This window comes from Silene latifolia, chromosome 2 (genome assembly GCF_048544455.1).
Source record: "Silene latifolia isolate original U9 population chromosome 2, ASM4854445v1, whole genome shotgun sequence".
Taxonomy (NCBI): domain Eukaryota; kingdom Viridiplantae; phylum Streptophyta; class Magnoliopsida; order Caryophyllales; family Caryophyllaceae; genus Silene; species Silene latifolia.
Genome location: NC_133527.1, coordinates 153,057,877 through 153,079,652, shown reverse-complemented (window position 1 = coordinate 153,079,652; position 21,776 = coordinate 153,057,877). Strand labels below are relative to the sequence as shown.

At 37.7% G+C, this 21,776-nt stretch overlaps 1 protein-coding gene across 1 annotated transcript; it reads right to left on the bottom strand.

Annotated features, from left to right (window-relative positions):
• Window positions 1-3,321: 3,321 nt before the first annotated feature.
• LOC141641476 (uncharacterized) lies at window positions 3,322-6,237 on the bottom strand. The gene is made up of 7 exons (XM_074450134.1): window positions 6,190-6,237; window positions 5,911-6,105; window positions 4,725-5,709; window positions 4,543-4,596; window positions 3,852-4,336; window positions 3,711-3,795; window positions 3,322-3,605 (listed from the first exon to the last, which is right to left on the bottom strand). Exons 1-7 carry the CDS (start codon window positions 6,235-6,237, stop codon window positions 3,322-3,324), a joined length of 2,136 nt encoding a protein of 711 aa, XP_074306235.1.
• Window positions 6,238-21,776: the final 15,539 nt, after the last annotated feature.

Sequence of the window (21,776 nt, the reverse complement as noted above, 5' to 3'; positions counted from 1 at the left end):
CAATCGGTTATAGTTGCTATTAAAACAATCGGTTATAGTTGCTATTAGAACATGACGATTCCATTTACATTTTAACTTAATCTTCATTAAATCAAACATCTACCAATTCTTCATATAATTATTTTAACTGATTAAAACAACAATATGAAAAATAAAAATGGAAATATCGCATCAAAACAAGAACATAACCGACTGCAAAAAAAATTTCAATCGGCATAAAAAAAATCCAGCCGTGGGTTTTTTTTTTCTCTTTCGATTCAACAACCTTTTGTTAAAACTCATTTTATGAAAATCATCAAAATAAAATTCGTGGCCTTGTCTCTGATACCACTTGTGGGAATTTATCTGTATACTTCCCTTATTATTAAGGTTTATAATGATGAATGCTAGTCATAAAATAAATTGCATAAACGAAAAGGTAGAGAATTAAGAAATCAACCTTCGGTCTTAGCAAAATCGGCCTAAGAACAATATCGTAATGATATTCACCTATCAGTTGCACCCAAGATGATATGAGATATGCCCTTTGTGTTCTTGCTAGAATTGATCCCCAATTTCTATAAAATTGCTTAGGGTTTTTCGGTTTTTGTGTTTTAGATGAGAGGCAAGAATAGGTTAGAAAAATTAGGTTAGAAAAATCCACTCCCTCATCCCCTTTAACCGTGTATGAGGAAGAGAAATAGGGTAGAATTTTTTTACTATTTTTCGGCCCATTTCCCGAAACAATGAGAGGAATATCCTCCTTATTTCAGTTTTTCTACCTACCCAAAATGAGGAGATTAAATCTTCTTATTTTGGTAGTATACAATATGTATAAAATGTATTATTTATAAATTGTCATATATATCATTCCGTATTAATAAGTCTACAAACAACAGCTTGCAGTGGATTTATTAATGTCGGTCTGTGACAATATCGTATAATATATACTTTAACTTGCTAATTAAATATAACCGATTACATTTAATTACGAATTAACATATTAATTCGTCCAAGCTAACATTATATACATTAATTAAATATAACATTATATTCAATTTACGAATTGACAGTTAATTCGTCTCAGCTAATATTATTTAATAGGCATTAAATAATCGTCTCATCAACACGTTGACTAACTGTTTAGTCATATAGGCATCAATGTGATTACATTTCCATAACCACATCTCTCAAACACATCCATTAGGTGTGACCTTTAGGGACCAGTTGATCACCGCCATCAGTATGATAATAACGTCAAACTTTCTAGCAAGTCAACCGTTATTAGGTAATCGTTAATCAACTGATAAAATACGAAGTATACCCTTGTGAACCTATAAGAGATTTATAAATGTTATCACACTAATTTGTGGAGGACACAAGCTCCAAAAGTAACCCTTCAGTTGGATCTGAAAAAACTCACTCGAAAGAAAGCAATGTTCAAAAATAAATCGAATCGGTTGAAAAGGATGTGGAATTGGCGAAGAAGGAGCCTCCAAAAAAGAAACCTAAAGGACGAACACCCGCAAACAAGAAATGAGACTATCTCTCATACACGGATCCGGTTTCTTTAGCCGGCAAATGGGACCCGACCATCGTCAAACACAAATTGAGGCAAGCAATCTTTCTCCGCCAATCAAAAAGGCGTGTGCGCGGTTAATCTTTAAGGAGGTCATTCACACTCCAAGAGTGTATGCCTCATCTTGGTCTACCTCCGATTCTGCTTTTTCGGGGTTTGAGGAAGCGGTTAAGGCTCAAGTTGGGAGAGTCTCTAACAGCCAAGGTCAATGGTAAGACGTTCTCCTTGTCTTTGGTTCACTTTGCCAAAATTCTAAATATCCCTCATGAGGGGTATGATCTTACCCCTGCCAAAAACACTTGGCATGTCCTTGAATATGCCTCCCATATGGCTGTCGCCCAAGATATGAACCCATGCTCCCCATCTTTCCAACTCGCTGACCCTGCCGAACTCCCGCCTCTCGCCAAACTGCTTTTTAATCTGCTTAGTCGCACAATATACTCCTCCAACGACCGTGCGAAATTGTCCACTTCCCAACAATATTTGGTCTATCATTTGGTCTCTCACCGAAAAATTAACCTCCCTTGTCTGATGTTTAAGCGATTTGCCATGATAGAGGCTAAAATCCGAGATTCCCAATACACCAAACAAATTCGCCTACCATATGGAATGTGGATTCCTGAGATGTTTCAGAAGAAAGGAGTGTTGGTAAAAGAAAGTGTGGGGTATTAAAGTATGTTTGACCATATGTCCTCGGGAAATTTGGGTAAAATGATGTTGCGAACAAGCAAGGGTCGTCTAACGACTATTCCAAGTGGAAAGGGTAAGGTTTCTGAAAAAGGTGTCATCTAGCAAGGGTGTGGCCGTGAATAGTAGTTGGGACAACTCTAGTGTTCTTGCTGCCATTGTGGATTTGAGGGAGGAAGTGGTAAGTCTCAAGAGCCTAATTGCTGATATGGACTTTATCAAGTCCACTCTTGACACTTTGAAAAGGGAAGTGGACATTGTGTCCAATATCCTTCAAGTGAAGACTGATGATGGAGACAAGGATCCCAAAGCTCGTTCCAACGATGATGATGATGAATTAGATGGAATCCAGGACTCTTCTCCCTAAACCCATCCCCTTCCCGTATCAAACCCAAAAACTACCTTGTTTTGTCTTACACCCCGCGCCCACTATTCCTATTTCTCTTAGTGGTTTATTATTAAACTTTGCTTAACTTTTGCGAACATATGTTTGAAATCATATGTAAACTTTGCTTATGTTGACCTTGTTATTATGTGCAAATTTGGTTGTCTATTCTGTGACGTATCATGCATGATTATTCCGTGTCCGGGGATAGTAGTTTACTCGTTTGATGATGTCAAGAGGGGAAAAGGGGAAAATTCATGTTCTTATTACTTGCTCATTGATTAATCTCTTGCTTTGTGATGACCTAAGTATGTTAGTTTTTTGCTCAAGGACTTGTTAGACTCGTAAGTTTACCTTGCTATTTTTGTTACCTTTATGATGTATCTTGGACTGACCAATTGAAGGGGACTTATTAGGAACATTTATTTTATGGGGCTTGTCATCATCAAAGGAGGAATTTTTTTTTTGTTAAAATGTAAGCTTTTCATTAACGATCAAAATCCGCATTACAAACAACTCATTGAACACACAATTTTAGTGCTGATATTACAGTAATTGCACTCTAGACAACAAAATCCTACCCTTAGTAGTAATAAGCTTAGTACAACTAACATGTAGCCTAGTTTGGACAGCAAGCAAAGCTTGAGCAGCTACCAAATCTGGTTTTAACACCCGAAGAAATAGCCTTGCTTCATTTCTCTGATTCAATATCAAGTACCAGGCAGCCAACAGTGCAACAGTAGTCACCTGCTTCCCCAGCTTGCTCCACCTTCTTCTTCTGATTATTTGTTAGCTGATTAGTCGTACCCATATCAGTACCTAGCTTCACAGCAAGAGTACTATAGATCTTCTGGCTGTAAATGCAGTCCTGGAATAGATGTAGATGACTTTTAGTAGCCAGTGCACAAATACAGCAAGCATCATCAGTTGTGACCTGAAATCTGAATAATTTCTCCTTCAGCATTAAAGCTTGACCTGAGACCAGCCAAACAATGAAGCAATGCTTGGGAGGAGAAATAGAGTTCCAAACAGATCTATGCTAGACCACTTCTGGCCTTTTATCTCTCAACCAATTGTAACAGCCATTGACAGAGTAGCCCCCAACACCAATACTACAATTCCCATCAATAAATCCCTCCTTGATAATGTCTCTTATTTGACATACCTTTATCCAGTGTCAACTGGTATCAGAGGATGGAGAATATGATTGCCAGGACTGACCTTTAAATAAACATGATATACCCACTGGACCCAGAGCTTATCAGGCTTCACTGACAACCACCAGGCCAGTTTTCTAATAGTAGCAACATTCCAGACTGAGCTTAATCTGAGTCCAAGACTCCCTTCCTTTTTAGGCACACATACTTTATGCCAGGCTATCAATGGAGCTTTATTATTATCTGTACTCCCTTCCCACAGATAGTTCCTGTATATGGCATCTACCCTGTTCATGACACCCTTAGTTAAAACAAACATAGAAGCTCGGTAGCTATACATGGTAGACAGTACAGCTATGACAAGAACTAATCTCCCTGCAAAGGAGTGTTTTTTATCCCCTAGACTTCTGATCCTCTCAACAGTCTTATCAATGAGCACTCCACAATCAATATTTTTAAACCTGCCTGCAGTAATAGGCACACCTAGGTACTTAAAAGGTAGTGAACCTTCTTTGAACCCAGAAAATAATAAAATATCCTTCTTTAGGCCTGGGGAAACACCATTGAAATATGCACAGGACTTTAGTGAGTTCATTTTAGCAGTACCATAATGGATTGTGCATCCCCTTTACAAAACATCAGCAGATCATCTGCAAACATTAAGTGTGTAAGTTTCATTTGTTTGCAAAGAGGGTGGTAATTAAACTTCATCTTGTCTGTGGCACAATCAATAATTCTTATTAGGTATTCCATACATAAAGTGACGAGTCGTGGAGACATTGGATCCCTTGCCTCAGTCTCCTTTTCCCCTGAAAGAAGCCAAAATTATAACCATTGAGACTAAGAGTATATGCAGCACTACTCACACATTCCAAGACTAAATTTTTGAAGTGAAGTGGAAATTGGAAGGCTTCTAAAATCTCTTCTAAAAACATACAGCTGACAGAGTCATAAGCCTTCATAAGATCCATCTTGAACATACATCTAGCAGAGGAAGCTTGTCTGTTATACATCCTCACCAAATCTTGACAAACCATAATATTCTCTATTATACTCCTCCCCTTAAGAAATCCCCCTTGATTCATACTCACTAACTCAGGCAAAACTACTGCTAATCTGTTACAAAGGATTTTGGAGATACACTTGTAAAAGACATTGCAACAAACAATAGGTCTGAATTGATAAACATGGGTAGTCATCTTGCATTTAAGAATAAGGGTAATGGTAGTAGCATTCAACTGTTTAAGGAGCTTTCCAGTTCTAAAAAAGTCTTGGATAGCATCACAAATTTCATCCCCTATAATGCTCCAAGAATCTTTGAAGAAGGCACTTGAGTACCCATCTGGTCCAGGTGTTTTATGTTCAGGAATAAAAAAGATAGCATCTTTGACTTCCTCCTTACTCACAGGTAACAGTAGAACATCCTGATGAACAGCAACACACACCCTTTCTCTTCTGATAATCTGAGTGTTAACTTTATCAGTCTGAATAGCAGTCCCCAATAGATCTTTATAATATTCAAGGAAGGCATCCTTGACTGCTTGAGGATCAGAATGCCCCTGGCCCCTAACATCTTTCACACTCACTACCTGATTTTTGATAACTGTACTTCTTATAACACCATGGAAATATTTTGTATTATTATCTCCTTCTTTATTCCATGCAAGCTTAGCTTTCTGGCTGAAAAACAAGGTACAGGCTCCCTGCAAAGTATTGTACTCCTCCACAGCTTGTTTCTCCATATTCAACCAATACTCATTACTAGGATCCTCTGCAATCTTAATCTGGATAGCCTCCAAGTGTTTCAAGGCCATCATAGTATTTCTCTCTATATCTGCAAAATGATCCTTGTTAAATTGCCTAAGATGATTCTTCAACAGCTTCAATTTTCTTACCACTTTGAACATCTTAGTGCCTTGGAACTGAACAGCTCACCAACTAGTTAAGTTAGGTAAAAACCTGTGATCCTTGCCCCACATGTTATAATACTTAAAAGGTCTCTTGAAAGTATCAATCTGATCAGAACTCTTGATTATACAAGGAGTATGATCAAAGGTTCCTTCAGGTAAGAAATGAGCATACAAATCACTCATCATCATACTCTAATCACTATTAATTAGCACTCTGTCAAGTCTGCTAAAAACTCTGGTACTTGCATCTTGCTTATTATTCCATGTGTAAAAAGCCCCTTTTGCAGGACTATACACCAATCCACAAACATCCACACAACTCTGGAATTCATCAATCTCTGCATCTAAACTTTTACCACCTAGCCTTTTAGTGTGAGACAGCACACAATTAAAATCTCCAGCTACCATCTAAGGTCCATTGATCATAGATGCAAACTTAATAAGTTGATCCCATAGACTTCTCCTATCTTGCAGTTCATTAAATGCATATACCATAGATACATAAAACTGTTTATCAGTAGCAACTTCAGTAACTTTCATATTAATGCATTGGGCATAATAATCATAGAACTCAAGCAGAAAAATATTTGGATTCCATAAAATCCGAAGCCTACCACCCTTGTGCCATCTATTATTTGTAGTTATACTCCAACCATCAACCATTAGTCCATCAAAGGAGGAATTTGTTAGAACCTAATTGTTAATGATGACATGACCATTTTAATTGTGTTTCAAAGTGTTCCATTTCAGGATTAAGCCCATCTCCCTAATCATGAATTAATCAATGTTCAAGGTGAAATGTTGATGAAAGCTACCCAAGACTTGTGTTGTAATAGAGTCACTAATGTAAGGGTAAGGGAGTATGTTACTAAGCAACGGTCTATTTATTGGTGCAATAGTAAGAAAGACTGATGTTCAACAACGGTCTGCTTATCAAGGCAACAGTAAGCAAGAATTACTCAAGTTCGTGTCACTTGAAGAATTAAGAAGTCTTTGGTTTCAAAATACTCAAGCATTCAAATACCGACTTCTATTTGAGAAGTTTACATTTCTGATATTTTGAATATAATGAAAGGTTTTTTATGAAGAAAAGAATATCCCAAAGGCATCTTTCAAAAGGGATTTACTTAAATTGGCAAATCATTTTTGGCTTTTGGAAAGTATAACTTGTTTCTTTCCAAAACTGATTATCTGAAATGTCTTCATTTAATTCTCATCTTTGCTTTGACTGATTTACATGGACCTTTTTGGATGATTACAATGCAAATCTTCTTTTCTTCTTTCACCTTTGGAAGAATGCTCCTTCTTGTGCAAACTTGAAAAGGTCAATTATATTTGTCTTCTATCAAATGTCTTGACCTCAAAACCCTAGTTTGCCTCTTTATAAAAGAAACACTCCTCTCCTTTATTTGCTAAGACTTTTTTCCTGAGAATTTCAAACTGTTTTTGCAAAATTGTTTTTAAGAACTCAAAGCATTTCTTTCATTTGCAAAATCTTCTAAGTTTTCAAGTGTTACAGTCTTCACTACTGTTGTTTTAAGTATTGTGGTCTCTTATCTAGAATCGTTGATCAATAAGTTGTCCTTTTTAATTCTTTTAAGAATCAATTTGAGGAAACTTGATCTTGTAACCATTCTAAGTTAGAGTGTCGAGTCCTTAGACGGAGTAGTCTTTGAACTCTTGTCGCATCCGGAGTAGGTTGTTGGTCTTTTTTATTTTAAGGATTTTAAGTAGTCGGAGTAGATCACTTAACTAATCAATAAAAACAAGATTGGACGTAGGCCCTTAGAGCGTTGGACGAACCAATTCAAAAATCATTGTGTTGATCTCTCGTTATTTTTAATTCCGCTGCAATTAGTTTACTTGTTCTTCATTTGCGTTTTCCTTTAACAACCGTCCTGAATACTGTTACTTTCGATATGTAGCCTTTACTTCATTTGCTAAGACAAATAAGTAACAGTCAGGACTGTTGGGGTTGGTGTCCTTAACAGTTAGTGCACGGACTTATAAACCTCTAAAAGGATCAAAGGGCATACCTTTGGTATTATTATCAGTTGATCCACGTTTATCAATAACGGTTGGCTTGCTAGATAAGTTTGACGTTATTGTCATACAGATGGCGGTGATCAACTGGTCCCTAAAAGTCACACCTATAGGATACGTTCGAGAGATGTGACGGTATGAAAATACTGTCATGTAGATGCCAAAATTGACTAACCAGTTAGTCCGAGTTATTTGACTAGTAATTAGTCAAATATGTGATGTTGAGATATTATATTTAATACGGATTAAATATCATGAGCTAAGGCGAATTAACCAGTTAATTCGTAAAATTAAATATAAGCGTTTTATATTTAATTAATGTATATTGAATAAATTATACAATACTGTTTTTGTCGGACACGTATTAATAATTCACTAACCCCCGTATTATTAGCGATGCCTTAATTTCCGATAACCGATAACATTTATAATCGACCAGCGTCATATACATTTAGCGAGATGAGTCGGACCACGAGTTTAATAAGGAGGAAGTGGAAAGCCCACTCCCTCCCTAAGCAAACCCACGGTTTGGCCGAGCTCAACAAAAGGAGAGCTATTCTCTCCTTTTGAAAAAAACTGATTTTTTTGGAAAAATAAACTAGGGTTTTGGAGACACTTTCTCTCTGAAACTCAGATCTCACATCTCGAAAACCTCACAACAAGTTCTCCCAATATTGCAAGGCAATCGGAGAACACGTTCTAGCACAAGGGCATTTCTCGGACAAGGTCTTGGGTGCAACAATTAGGAGGGAATCTCGTTTGATTTCTGTTCTTTACGCCGTGCATCAAAGGACCCGAGGTTATTTCTTGTTCCTTATCGTTTCTATTGTATTTATGTTTTATGACAATAATCACATGTTTAAATTTACGTTATAGTCCTAAATTTAAAGGGTATTATACGGATGTATACCCACAAGTGGTATCAGAGCGAGGCCACGTAAATTTTTTATGTGTTTTTCATAAAACGATTTTGAAACGATTGTTTTTGTCTTAAAAACCGTGCGGCATCAGCCAAATTTTCTCACGGCATAAATTTTTTTGATTTGGCTGTTGCGTTTTTATGAAACCGTGACATGTTTTACACGGTTAATTCATGTTGTTTTCGTTGATTTATGCATATTGTTGTTTTATACGGAGATTATAACAATATGTCAAGTTTTGCAAATTTGAAGAATTGATTTTAATCGGTTTTGATCAAAATTGCATTTGTTTTGTTTCATCAAAACAGTTTTCACGAGGGTTTTAAGTTTTCAGAGACTTTTGCACTCGATCGACCAAGTTTTTAATCGATCGAGTGGTTTTTCTGTCTGGTTTTTACTCGATCGAGTCCCTGTTGTACTCGATCGACCACTTTCTAAACCCCACTGCTCGATCGAGGAGTCCTCGTACTCGATCGAGCAGATTTGCTGATATATGTCCTCGATCGGCCTCCAGTTTAGTCGATCGAGTACCCCCTGATTAGCATACCCCTCGATCGACTTGCAGTTCAGTCGATCGAGCCCTTTTGTCCCTCGATCGAGCACTTATGTCCCTGGATCGAGGGATTTCCGTTTTAACAGCTTTGAAAATTTATTCTTTTTGCTTTAAATTTTCTTTTGGCTTTAATATGTACTTTATACGGATATAGTACACTCGCTATGATTGTGAAACGGTTCACACACGTACCATTATGTTATTTTAAAGCGTATTTAAAGTAACGGATTGTAATGGATTAAAATTAAATGATAGAAGCGGTTTTATCACATGAATTTTAATCATTAAAAGGTGGTTTGGATAAATTTAACATAATTACGGAATTATGTCACGAATGAATTTGTTTTTAGTTGATGCATTTTTATTTATCGTTCATCTTGAATGCCGTGAATGCCTTTTTATTACGTATTTAATTTTTACAATCAGTTGTAACTTAGTGTGGCCTTAGTAGATCGTGTTACCGTAATGATGGAACACGGTCTTGGTTGTATTTTGAGATCTTGTATCTCCGTTTTGGATTTTTCACTTGTAATTACAGTTTTAATTAGAATGTAAATAGGTTTATATTTGTAATTTTAAATTGTAATTTTTGAGAAGACCAAAGATGGAGACCGGATGCTCACTCCCGCTACTTGGATCAAGATGGAACATCAAGACAAGCTTCTCGGGTCCAACGGTGGATTCCAAAGTTGTTTTGTGTTTTATTTTACTAGGATAGGCCACACTAGGAATTTTTATTTACGTATTGCATTCATTTTTATTTTTCGTAACGATAATATGCATCATTTTCCGCCTAAAAACCAAACCACCTAATAATTGCATGAAAACTGACACATATAGAGGTCACGAGTTAGTTTTCATTGACATTCTCATGTCACACGTTTTAAAGCCATCATCCAAATAAATTCATTCACGACAGACGCTAGTTATTCGTTCACTTAAAATGAATTATAATTTAGTTGATGGGATCTTCCTCGTATAAACAAAAATTGAGAACGGTCTTTATAGGTCAAACTCCAATGAGTCCCTTCTTCGTCGGTAGGCATACTATGACCCCTTCTACGTCGGGTAAGTTGGAACCGATTGACCTATTTTATCTCAACACTATGGTCACTCGTACGATCCTGTGACTATGGTGGACTATAGATAGGATTTACGGAAATCTATCGACCAAGAGTTCTTCCGGAAGAATTAGCTAAACAGTTGGCTTATCAATTTACAGAAATTGAGTCTTGGGATCACTTGTATCATTCTTGAGGGAGATCAATTATGCAAGTGCATTGAGTCTACATGTTAAAATGAATTTTAAATAGACTTAAATCACCTCGATGAGTTGCTTATTTCGTTTTGTTTTTCTTTCTTTTTCAGTGTAGATCACGTTTTTAAACTGCTAAACAACAAATGGCTGGTTCTACTGATAACCCAATGCCAAGTGCCACATTGGACCGTGAGTCCTGGCTTAGGATCTTCATGAATCAAATGAATCAGTCTACTCGACTGAAGAATGATGGATCCAACTTCGCGGACTGGGAGGCGGCATTACGGAATGCTGCTGCTGCTGACGGGAAGCTCAAATATCTATTAGAGCCCATCCCGGCAAACCCGGGTCCCACGGCTAGAGTCTGAAATCACCAAGTTTAATGATTTATGTATGGAAGCGGGTGCGATTAAAAACGTACTCATTTTTGCAATGGAACCCAATTTGCCGAAACGCTTCATAGCCCATGGTGCAAACAAGATTTTCACCACGCTCACCAAGGAATTCTCGAAAGCACCGAGAATCGTGACTTATGAGCATACCACTCGCTTCTTTGATGCGAGACTCGAAAAGGGCCAACCGGTTAGCCCACACATTCTCGATGATTGAGAATGTCGAGAAACCGAGACCTTTAATCGTAACATCAGCGAGAACATTGTTATCGACCGCATACTTCACTCACTCCACGATGGTTATTCGCAATTTAGAGCGAATTACTATATGAATGATTTGAAGAAGACTCCCCATGAACTGCACTCCCTTCTCGTACAGACCGAGAAGGACATGAAGTCCAGTGGGAGCATGAAACAGGATGTTCTCGTTGTGTCAAATAAAGGAAAGGGTAAGGGCAAAGCTCAGGCAAACCTAGCAGTAGGTAAGGCGAAGTTCAAGAAGTCGGGCTCAGGTAAGAGTGGTCCTGGTGAGTCGAGTAACTCATCGAGCGCGATAAAGAGCAAGAAAGATAACATGGAATGCCATCACTGCCACATGACTGGGCATTGGAGACGCACATGTCCTGTTTATCATGAGGACTTAAAGGCAGGTCGTGTTAAACCCGTTGGTATGTCTTCTTCTTCTACTTTTATTCATATGATTGAGATTAACCACGCAAGTTACGGAACTTGGGTACTTGATACTGGTTGTGGTTCTCATCTGTGTAATCATGTGCAGGGGCTCCGAAACATCGAACCCCTCGTAAAGGGTGAGGTGGACCTGCGTGTTAGGAATGGAGCAAGAGTAGCTGCCATCTCCAAGGGGACATATGTGATCCAGCTTCCTAGCGGATTTGAGTTGTCATTATATGACTGCTATTATGTACCTAGTCTATCCAAAAACATTATTTCAGGTTTAAGCGCTTGATAAACTTGGTTTTTCATTTGTAATAGAAAATAATACTTGCATTTTCTCATTACACGATATGATTCTGACAAGCGAGTCTCCATGAACGGAATTTATGTTTTAGATCAGACCACGGAAAAATTACACGTAATGAATAAAAAGTTAAAGGTTGGTGACAAAGATCAAACGTATCTATGGCACTGCCGTATGGGACACATTAATGAGAAACGCGTAAAACAGCTCATCAAACATGGAGCTATCTCGGCCTTTGATTTTCAATCATTTGGCACGTGTGAATCATGTCTCATCGGTAAGATGACTCGGATTTCCTTCAAAGGTGTTGGAATGCGCGCTGCTGACCTATTAGGGCTCATACACACGGATGTATGTGGTCCTATGTCAATCACCGCACGAGAAGGCTATAGGTATTTCATCACTTTCACGGACGATTTAAGTAGATATGGCTATGTCTACTTAATGAAGCACAAGAGTGAATCCTTTGAGAAATTCAAGGAATGCCAAAATAGGGTACAGAACCTATTGGGTAGAAAGATAAAAACACTGCGTTCGGATCGTGGTGGCGAGTATCTTTCTCACGAGTTTGATCAACACCTAAAGGACTGTGGGATTGCCCTACGCTTAACTCCACCGGAACACCTCGGTTGAATGGTGTGTCCGAACGGAGAAATCGAACACTACTTGATATGGTTCGATCCATGATGAGTCACACGATTTTACCTGATTCATTATGGGGTTATGCTCTTTTGTCAGCCGCTCTAATACTTAACCGAAGTCCGTCTAAAGCTGTTGACAAGACTCCATATGAACTATGGAAGGGAACGGTCCCTAACTTGTCCTTTATACGGGTTTGGGGCTGCGAGGCTTATGTCAAGTGGAGACACGAGGATAAGCTCGGCCCGCGATCGGTCAAGACATACTTTATAGGTTATCCTAAAGGAACGCTTGGTCATTACTTTTATTCGCCAACCGAACAACGTGTTTTTGTTGCGGCTAGTGCGACATTCTTAGAGAAGGAATTTCTCGAGAATGCAAAGAGTGATAGAACCTTCGACCTGTCGGAGATTCCAGAACCAAATACCGAGCAACCGTTGGAGGAACCTATTCCTTCAATCCCGGCTGCGGTTAACATTCCTGAGGAACCTAGGAGGTCGGGAAGAGTCTTTATTCCTCCGGACAGATACATTGGTATGGTCGAGGAACATGACATAGATGACGTTCTACTCTTAACGAGTAGTGAACCCGCAACCTATAAAGGTGCCATGACAAGTTCTGACTCAAAGCTATGGCTTGAGGCCATGCAATCCGAGATGGACTCCATGTATGAGAACAACGTGTGGGATCTTGTTGACTTACCTGCTAAGGTTCGTCCCCTTCAATGCAAATGGCTTTACAAGATAAAGCATTCTGTGGAAGGTCAACAAGATATCTACAAAGCACGACTAGTTGCTAAAGGTTTCACCCAAGTGCCAGGTTTACACTACGATGAGACTTTTTGCACCCGTAGTCATGCTGCGTTCCATTCGGATTATCTTAGCGATTGCCGCTTTTCATGACTATGAAATTTGGCAAATGGACGTGAAAACCGCCTTCCTAAGCGGCTTTTTGGAAGAAGAGTTGTACATGGTACAACCCGAAGGTTTCATCGATCCAGTACATCCTAAGAAAGTGTGCAAGTTTAAGCGTTCCATTTATGGACTTAAGCAAGCATCAAGGAGTTGGAATCATCGCTTCGACCAAGTGATAAAAGAAAATGGATTTACTCGATCGGTCGAGGAACCATGTCTATATATCAAGTCGAGTGGGAGCAAGATTGTCTTCCTAATATTGTATGTTGACGACATACTCCTGATTGGGAATGACATACCTCTCTTAACTTCGGTGAAAGTATGGTTGAAAAACCATTTCCAGATGAAAGATCTGGGAGAGGCACAAAGAATTCTAGGCATCCGTATCTATCGAGATAGATCACGACGGATGTTATCTCTCGATCAGAGTCTTACATAGACAAAGTCCTAGAGAGATTCAGCATGACTAACTCCAAGAAGGGGTTCCTTCCTATGGCTCCGGGGGTGCATTTGAGCAAGTCTTAGGCACCGAGACACCGAAGAGAAAGAGCGCATGACACGGATTCCTTATGCTTCGGCAATAGGATCAATCATGTATGCCATGATATGCACACGTCCGGACGTGGCATATGCATTGAGTATGACAAGTCGATTCCAACAAAGAACCAGGTGAACCACATTGGTTGGTCATCAAGAACATTCTTAAGTACCTCCGGAGGACTAAAGATTGGGCATTGACATATGGAGGCTCTCAAAAGCTATGCGCAACCGATTCTGTGAGATGCTAGCTTCCAAACGGATCGAGATGACTCGAAATCTCGGTCTGGATTCGTTTTTACTCTTAATGGCGCTGATCAGTGGAAGAGTTCGAAACAAACTGTTACAAAGATTCTACGACCGAGTCCGAGTACTATGCCGCGTCCGAAGCAACAAAGGAAGCGATATGGATGCGTCAATTCTTACATGGGCTCTCTGTAGTGCCTAGTTCGAATGACCCGATCACCATCTATTGCGACAATAGTGGTGCCATCTTCCAAGCTAAGGAGCCAAAGTCTAGCAACAAATCTAGACATGTACAACGGAAAGCTCATCTAATCCGGGATTACGTGGAGCAAAAGGAAGTAGTGATAGAAAAGATTGCTACAGATGATAACATAGCAGATCCTCTCACTAAAGCATTACGACAAGATAAGCATGAAGGGCACGTAAATTCCATGGGAATCAAACGTGTTCCTGAGTTGTAGTACTCTTTTATGGATTAGATTCATTCTCCTTTGTACTCTATACGACATCATCGTTTTGATATTTATATATATATATATTTTGTTTTTCATGTGGAATTGTACGACAATTTTGAACACCACAAAGTGAACTGAACAAACATCATATCTTTTTCAGTCCTTAATTGCCCACATGAGCTGATAACTCTGGCAATTATTTTGTGACGTTGGTTGATGGTGGGTTCAACGAGCCATAAGTCAACCAGTTGACTGACCAATCACAGAGGCGATTTATACGGATATTTCGTAGGACACCATTGTGACATCGACGTGGAGTCCTAAATATTTTATAACATTCGCTGCCCGGTCGTGGATAGGACTTCCATGGTGATCCTAAGAGTCGATTCTTTGACTATCGACTGTCTCTTGAGACTACGGCAGATTTTGGGTGACTTTGGTTTCTTTCTCACGGTCATCCGTAACAGGGGCCAAGTAGATTTTTTCTGGTCATTTCATGCGTGCTTAGATCGGAAGGAGTCGAGTTGAAGGAAATATTCAGCCTTTATCGTGTACTCGATATTTCTCGGGGCCACTCGAGGAGTCAGAATCGAAATGCATGGCCATGCTCGGATACGGATTCGTTTTATCAGTTAAGTTACTCTCTAGTCGGGGAAACCACTCTAGATACAAATCGATTGTAAAATACGACCTTTGTGGATCCAGATCTGCAAATTGTTTTACATTGAGTGGGAGAAATTTTAAATGAATATGAGAATCGGTTATCGCACATACACTTGTACGGACAAGTGGGAGTTTGTTGGAGCTTGTGTCCTCCAGTTAGTGCGGATAACGTCATTGCACATACACTTGTACGGACAAGTGGGAGCTTGTTGGGGTTGGTGTCCTTAAAAGTTAGTGCAAGGACTTATAAACCTCTAAAAGGATCAAAGGGCATACCTTTGGTATTATTATCAGTTGATCCACGTTTATCAATAACGGTTGGCTTGCTAGATAAGTTTGACGTTATTGTCATACAGATGGCGGTGATCAACTGGTCCCTAAAAGTCACACCTATAGGATACGTTCGAGAGATGTGACGGTATGAAAATACTGTCATGTAGATGCCAAAATTGACTAACCAGTTAGTCCGAGTTATTTGACTAGTAATTAGTCAAATATGTGATGTTGAGATATTATATTTAATACGGATTAAATATCATGAGCTAAGGCGAATTAACCAGTTAATTCGTAAAATTAAATATAAGCGTTTTATATTTAATTAATGTATATTGAATATAATTATACAATACTTTTTTGTCGGACACGTATTAATAATTCAGCTAACCCGTATTATTAGCTGATGCCTTAATTTCCGATAACCGATAACAGTTTATAATCAGACCGCGTCATATACATTTAGCGAGATGAGTCGGACCACGAGTTTAATAAGGAGGAAGTGGAAAGCCCACTCCCTCCCTAAGCAAACCCACGGTTTGGCCGAGCTCAACAAAAGGAGAGCTATTCTCTCCTTTTGAAAAAAACTGATTTTTTTGGAAAAATAAACTAGGGTTTTGGAGACACTTTCTCTCTGAAACTCAGATCTCACATCTCGAAAACCTCACAACAAGTTCTCCCAATATTGCAAGGCAATCGGAGAACACGTTCTAGCACAAGGGCATTTCTCGGACAAGGTCTTGGGTGCAACAATTAGGAGGGAATCTCGTTTGATTTCTGTTCTTTACGCCGTGCATCAAAGGACCCGAGGTTATTTCTTGTTCCTTATCGTTTCTATTGTATTTATGTTTTATGACAATAATCACATGTTTAAATTTACGTTATAGTCCTAAATTTAAAGGGTATTATACGGATGTATACCCACAAGGACAACTGTTGTTTCCAGATTTCAGCAACTTTCTTTAACAACGCGATACACTTCTAATTACTCGATTTATTTGATGTATCCACTTGCTTCTCATATTGTTAATCAACTTACTTTAAAGCTATAAAGATTAAGTTAAATTTTTTAAATAGTACTTAATTCAACCCCTCCCCTCTCTTAGATACTTGGAATCCTAAACTTTTCATAGAGATTTAGAGGGATTAATTTTCCCTCCTTAAAATCTAATCAAAATCTTTTCACCATAATGGAGGTGAAACTCCACCTCTCCTTTCCTCATTCTCTTCTCTTCCCTCCTTTTTTTCTCGAATTTTTTTCTTAAATGGAGTTTAAATCCGAAATATTTACAAAAATGGGGCTATTTTCAAATTATTTACAAGGAATGGGTCCACGTCATCATAAGGTACGGATTTTTATTTTTTAAAATAAACTTAACCTCTCGCTGTTTGAGACAGCGAGAATATGTCATTGCGTTAGCTCCCCAACATGCTTCATTGGTTGTCTTCGTTCTCTTTACTCCGACAACCAAAACACGAACTACCACAACCATTCTATTCCTCTCATTTCCATTACCAAATATACCCATTTATTTGAGTGATTAACCTCGTAGATTGCAAAGTAAATAGTCCGCAAAGTTGCCGCTCACAAAACTATTTTTACGTTTTCGGTTTTGCTAATAAGTGTCGCACATAATGTAAGATGGCTAACTTTTGTACATTTGAGGTATTATTTTATGTGGTCTTGTTAATCATCAATAATCATAATAAGTTATGTGTTAGATATTGAGTATGCACGAACAGGAATTGACAATAATGAAAACCGCACCGAATAGCTATGCTTTCCTAATAGAACAATTCGACCCTTACTTTAGTGCCTGAGTTGTATCGAACTTTCTATTGAGATAAGACGGTTGCCCTCTGTATTCGGCACAGAATACAAAGATATAATTAAGAAGTATTTTTGAGTAGTTTGTTATATGTTCCTTGATGCAGTAGAAGATTTCGTTTCACTGTAACGTTTCCTTCTCATCCCTTTGTCTATTTATAATAACAAAGGAGGGTATAGGGAGATGTATTTCTGAAGAGTCACAACTCTTCAGAAATTCCGGTTTCAATTAATTAAAACCCGAGTAATTTAATTACTATAAACCTCCGTCATAGTTATTCGAACCGAATAACTATACCGTAATTCCGTAAATAATTATGCGAGTGTACACTCCGTACTTCCCGAACTCACATTATATTATTTAGAAATTACCCATCTACGAACCAATCTTAATTTACGCTAAATGAACCGGTAATTACTCTTAAATCACCAACATTCCTCCCCCATTTAAGCGTAATTCAAGAATTTAAATAACCTAACAATCATACCAATTTATGCATAAATGAAAATGTCACGAAGATTGAATTTTCACATAGTGAAATTACACATTCCAAATATTCGAGTATCGGGGTGTGACTAAGCATTGAACCCTTTCTACCCATTTTGAATACTTGAAGATAACTCACACATAAATTAATTTACTTCTAAAAATTACATAAACCGACACTTAATTACAAGTCTAGTGTCCCATATCTATTCATGAACATATCAGGAGTCAAACCCATACTCCCTTGAAGCGGCTGTACTTCATGTTCACATAGGTTGATTCTTTTCATCGTGTCCTTGCAAACACACTTTTTCAAAACATCAACCTTACAACATGCAAGTCTAAGCACACACCTCGGGATATAAATTATTGTGTGCTTCAATCTCTTAACAATAGGCCTTCCACATTGAATTCAGCCTCTAACGTTGTATTAGAGGGGAATTGGGTATCCTATCGCCAAGGATCTTATACGAGTTTTAGTCTCATCCCGTCAACCGACTTTATAACCAAGTCCCTAACTGACCCTTTATGAAAAGTGATCAACTAAAAATGAGATCTCACAAAAGACAACCAAGATCATCCCTATTTATGATAGTCCATAAACCGTGTTATAGCAAACACGCCGGTGCACCGTTATTCACTATCAAAAAAAATCATGGATGAAATTGGTCTAATACTTTTAAGTAATACCGTAGATTAATTAATTTCCTTAGCTACTTAGCCTTAACCGGTTATGCTAACACTACGCATACCAACTCCAATGTCAAACTCATAATGCAAATTCGCTTCCTGGAAGTCCATATACTCACGATACTTTCCAAAGTAAAATACACTGCCACTAGTAGAAAATCACCTTCTACATTTGGTACTTCAATTTGCAAAATACTATCCCGCTAAAACCGAAGGAGAAATGACATAGGACAAACCATAATTTATGGTTTACTTTATACATTGTCACACTTGCTTAATCCCTTGTCAAATATGAGTACTAGCTATACTAGTATACTTACCCAACTTGTCAAACCACAATAATTAAGCCCTTGTGAAAATCCGAGTGATGACTCTACTTTCACTATTGGTTAAGAGTATCACACTTGGCCCTTAGGAGTATTAACCGGAAAGTAATAATCATACTTTCACTCTTGATCCTAGTACCAAGGATCACATTACCTCTCCCATGTCGTCCTTAATACAAAACCACGATGAGAGAACCACCTTTACAGGATAAATCATCTTTGACCTATGCCAAAATTGACTTGTCATTTAATCTTACGACAAATGACAACTCCATAACCGGACTTCTCAATAATTGTACATTCAATCTTGTTGATTTACCTCTTCGATGGCTAAACCATTATGATACCATAATCTCACCATGGTTACCACAAACCATCATCTTGGAGATTATATGGTAATAAAATCATTTTATATCATCAAATATATTTAACATGACATATTCAATAAAAGATTAATAAACATCTTAGATCAAAATTTAATATTAATCCACACCTCATTAAATTTGCCCCTTATAACACAAGGTTAAGCAACTATGAGATTAACTTGACATAAAATATGTCCCTTTTCATGGGTGAGTCTCAAACTCCCGAAACCGACCGAGAATATCTCAAGTTACCATAAAACCGGAACTTGACACCACTCAAAACAATACACTATGTTATTGAGTCACACGAACACCCGTATAAAACCATTCAATCTCGCATTCCCGTAAATAGTATCCAGGACAGTATATTACTAGTATGCACACTCACTTTATAGAGTTAACAAATGAGTAGCTTACGACATACCATATACATAGGTCAAACTAAACAGCTACAAAACTATACCACATTGATAAATTGCATCAAATAGACGGCAAGTGCTTAGTCTCTAACATACCTGATCATCAATGCTTACATGCAAAAGGTTGGAATACTTTATAAATTCATAACTTAACTTGTTACAACCAGTAAGTACAAACGGACAACAAATATGATTAAATTATCAAGTCAAACACAATGCATCACTCATTGTTTACGAAAGAAGGATGGCGACGTACTTGGCATTATAAATGTCAGACAAGTTCATAATTAACATCACTTATCGGATCGTTCAGCAAAAAACCATGTCAACAAACGACACATATATGTATCTTACGCATGATATCAATTACTAACAAAATGAAAACTTGAATTGGTATTAAGCTTCATGTAAAATAAACCATTCGTTTACTAATGCCCCCAACTAATAGTAACGTAAAAGATGAGAGTGGAGATCAAACCTTAAATAACTAAGGTAGCAAATCTGGATGTGAAGTATTACAAAGATTAAACTAGCCATGTAGCCACGTAGGTATGCCAGCCCAACCATACACATTAACGATGAATGCTCTTATCATCATAACAAGAGAAAATTATTCATGTGGAGACATACACGATGAACCCTGCAAAGGCAGTTTCTTTATACGGTAAAATTATAACAGAATTTGAACATCCATGCAGATCAATTACAATTACAGACATACATGATATACCTAATCAATGATCATGCAAGATGCATACCAATTCCACATACTTAAAAAACATTATCATGCAACTAAAACAAAATTTGTAACCGCAAACTTTGATCATTTTGGCAAATGATCAAACATAGAGTAATTTATGGAAAATACCATTAACTTATCACGGCAAAATTTTTACTTATCTGGAATTCGGGATATTGTAACTGTTATAGTCCTGTCCCACACAGGGGCGGATTTGGGAGGGGGGAAAGTGAGGGCACGTGAGACGTGCGAAAAAAAAAAAAAAAAAAAAAAAAAAAAAAAAAAAAAAAAAAATTGGAAAAAACGATAAACACAAACCAGTGAACCACACAAACAGAAACAGGCAAAACAACAATAAACATAAACTCATAAAGAACACAAACACAATAGAACGATAAAGACAACCACCACCACTGCCGCTGTCGATGGCCGCCCTGCTGGCGTCCGAGTGTCCGACACTCCACCACTCGCGGTACTACTACTACTTTGCTACTCGGTATGTGTTCTCGAATCTCGATTCTTACTTCTCTTAATTTCTTATAATCTTATTAATTCGATTATTTGTTGTTGATTGTTGATTAATTCAATTAATTTGTTCTTATTAGTTATTAGTTTTGATTAATTCGTTTAATTTGTTCCCCAAATTTATGAATTTGTTCTTACCAGTTTGATTAATTTGTTCCCCAAACCCTAAATCCCAAAGTTGTTCTTATTAGTTATTAGTTTTGATTAATTTGTTCCCCAAACCCTAAATCCCAAATTTATTCTTATTAGTTATTAGTTTTGATTAATTCGATTAATTTGTTCCCCAAATTCAATTAATTTGTTCTTATTAGTTTTGATTAATTTGTTCCCCAAAACCTAAATCCCAAATTTGTTCTTATTAGTTTTGATTAATTCGATTAATTTGTTCCCCAAATTCAACTAAATATAGGGAAACCATGGCTTCTTATTAGTGCACATAGTCTGGTTTATGGGGCAATACTGGTGGATGAGTTGAGCTACATGACTACATCCTCCTAAGAAAGGCCAAACACTGAGATCACATTTTACTCAATACGGGTGGTTGAATATATTCATTGAATGATATAATGAACTGATATTTCAACTCGCACAAGTGAGGTAAAAGTGCGCTGGAATGATTAATGATTTGTGTTACTTGGTGAGTAGTCCTAATGCCTATATATCAGTATCTGAACCACTGAAAGCCAGAGTACACATCACTAAATATAGGGAAACCATGGCTTCTTAATAACTTACAATACTTGTGGAGTCGGAAGTCACAAAAAACCACATCGACCTCTTCTCCATTGTTATTAGAACCTCAAAATTTTTTTGAATTTAATGTATAAA

Bases quoted from the DNA above. Each gene is read 5' to 3' on its own strand.
- LOC141641476 (XM_074450134.1), bottom strand. From the start codon at position 6,237: ATGAAAGTTACTGAAGTTGCTACTGATAAACAGTTTTATGTATCTATG. The intron at 4,597-4,724 runs GTATGTTTTTAG...GGCTTCTTTCAG, and splicing joins GGCTTATGACTCTGTCAGCT to GGGAAAAGGAGACTGAGGCA. The intron at 3,796-3,851 runs GTCAGTCCTGGC...CACTGGATAAAG, and splicing joins TATATCATGTTTATTTAAAG to GTATGTCAAATAAGAGACAT.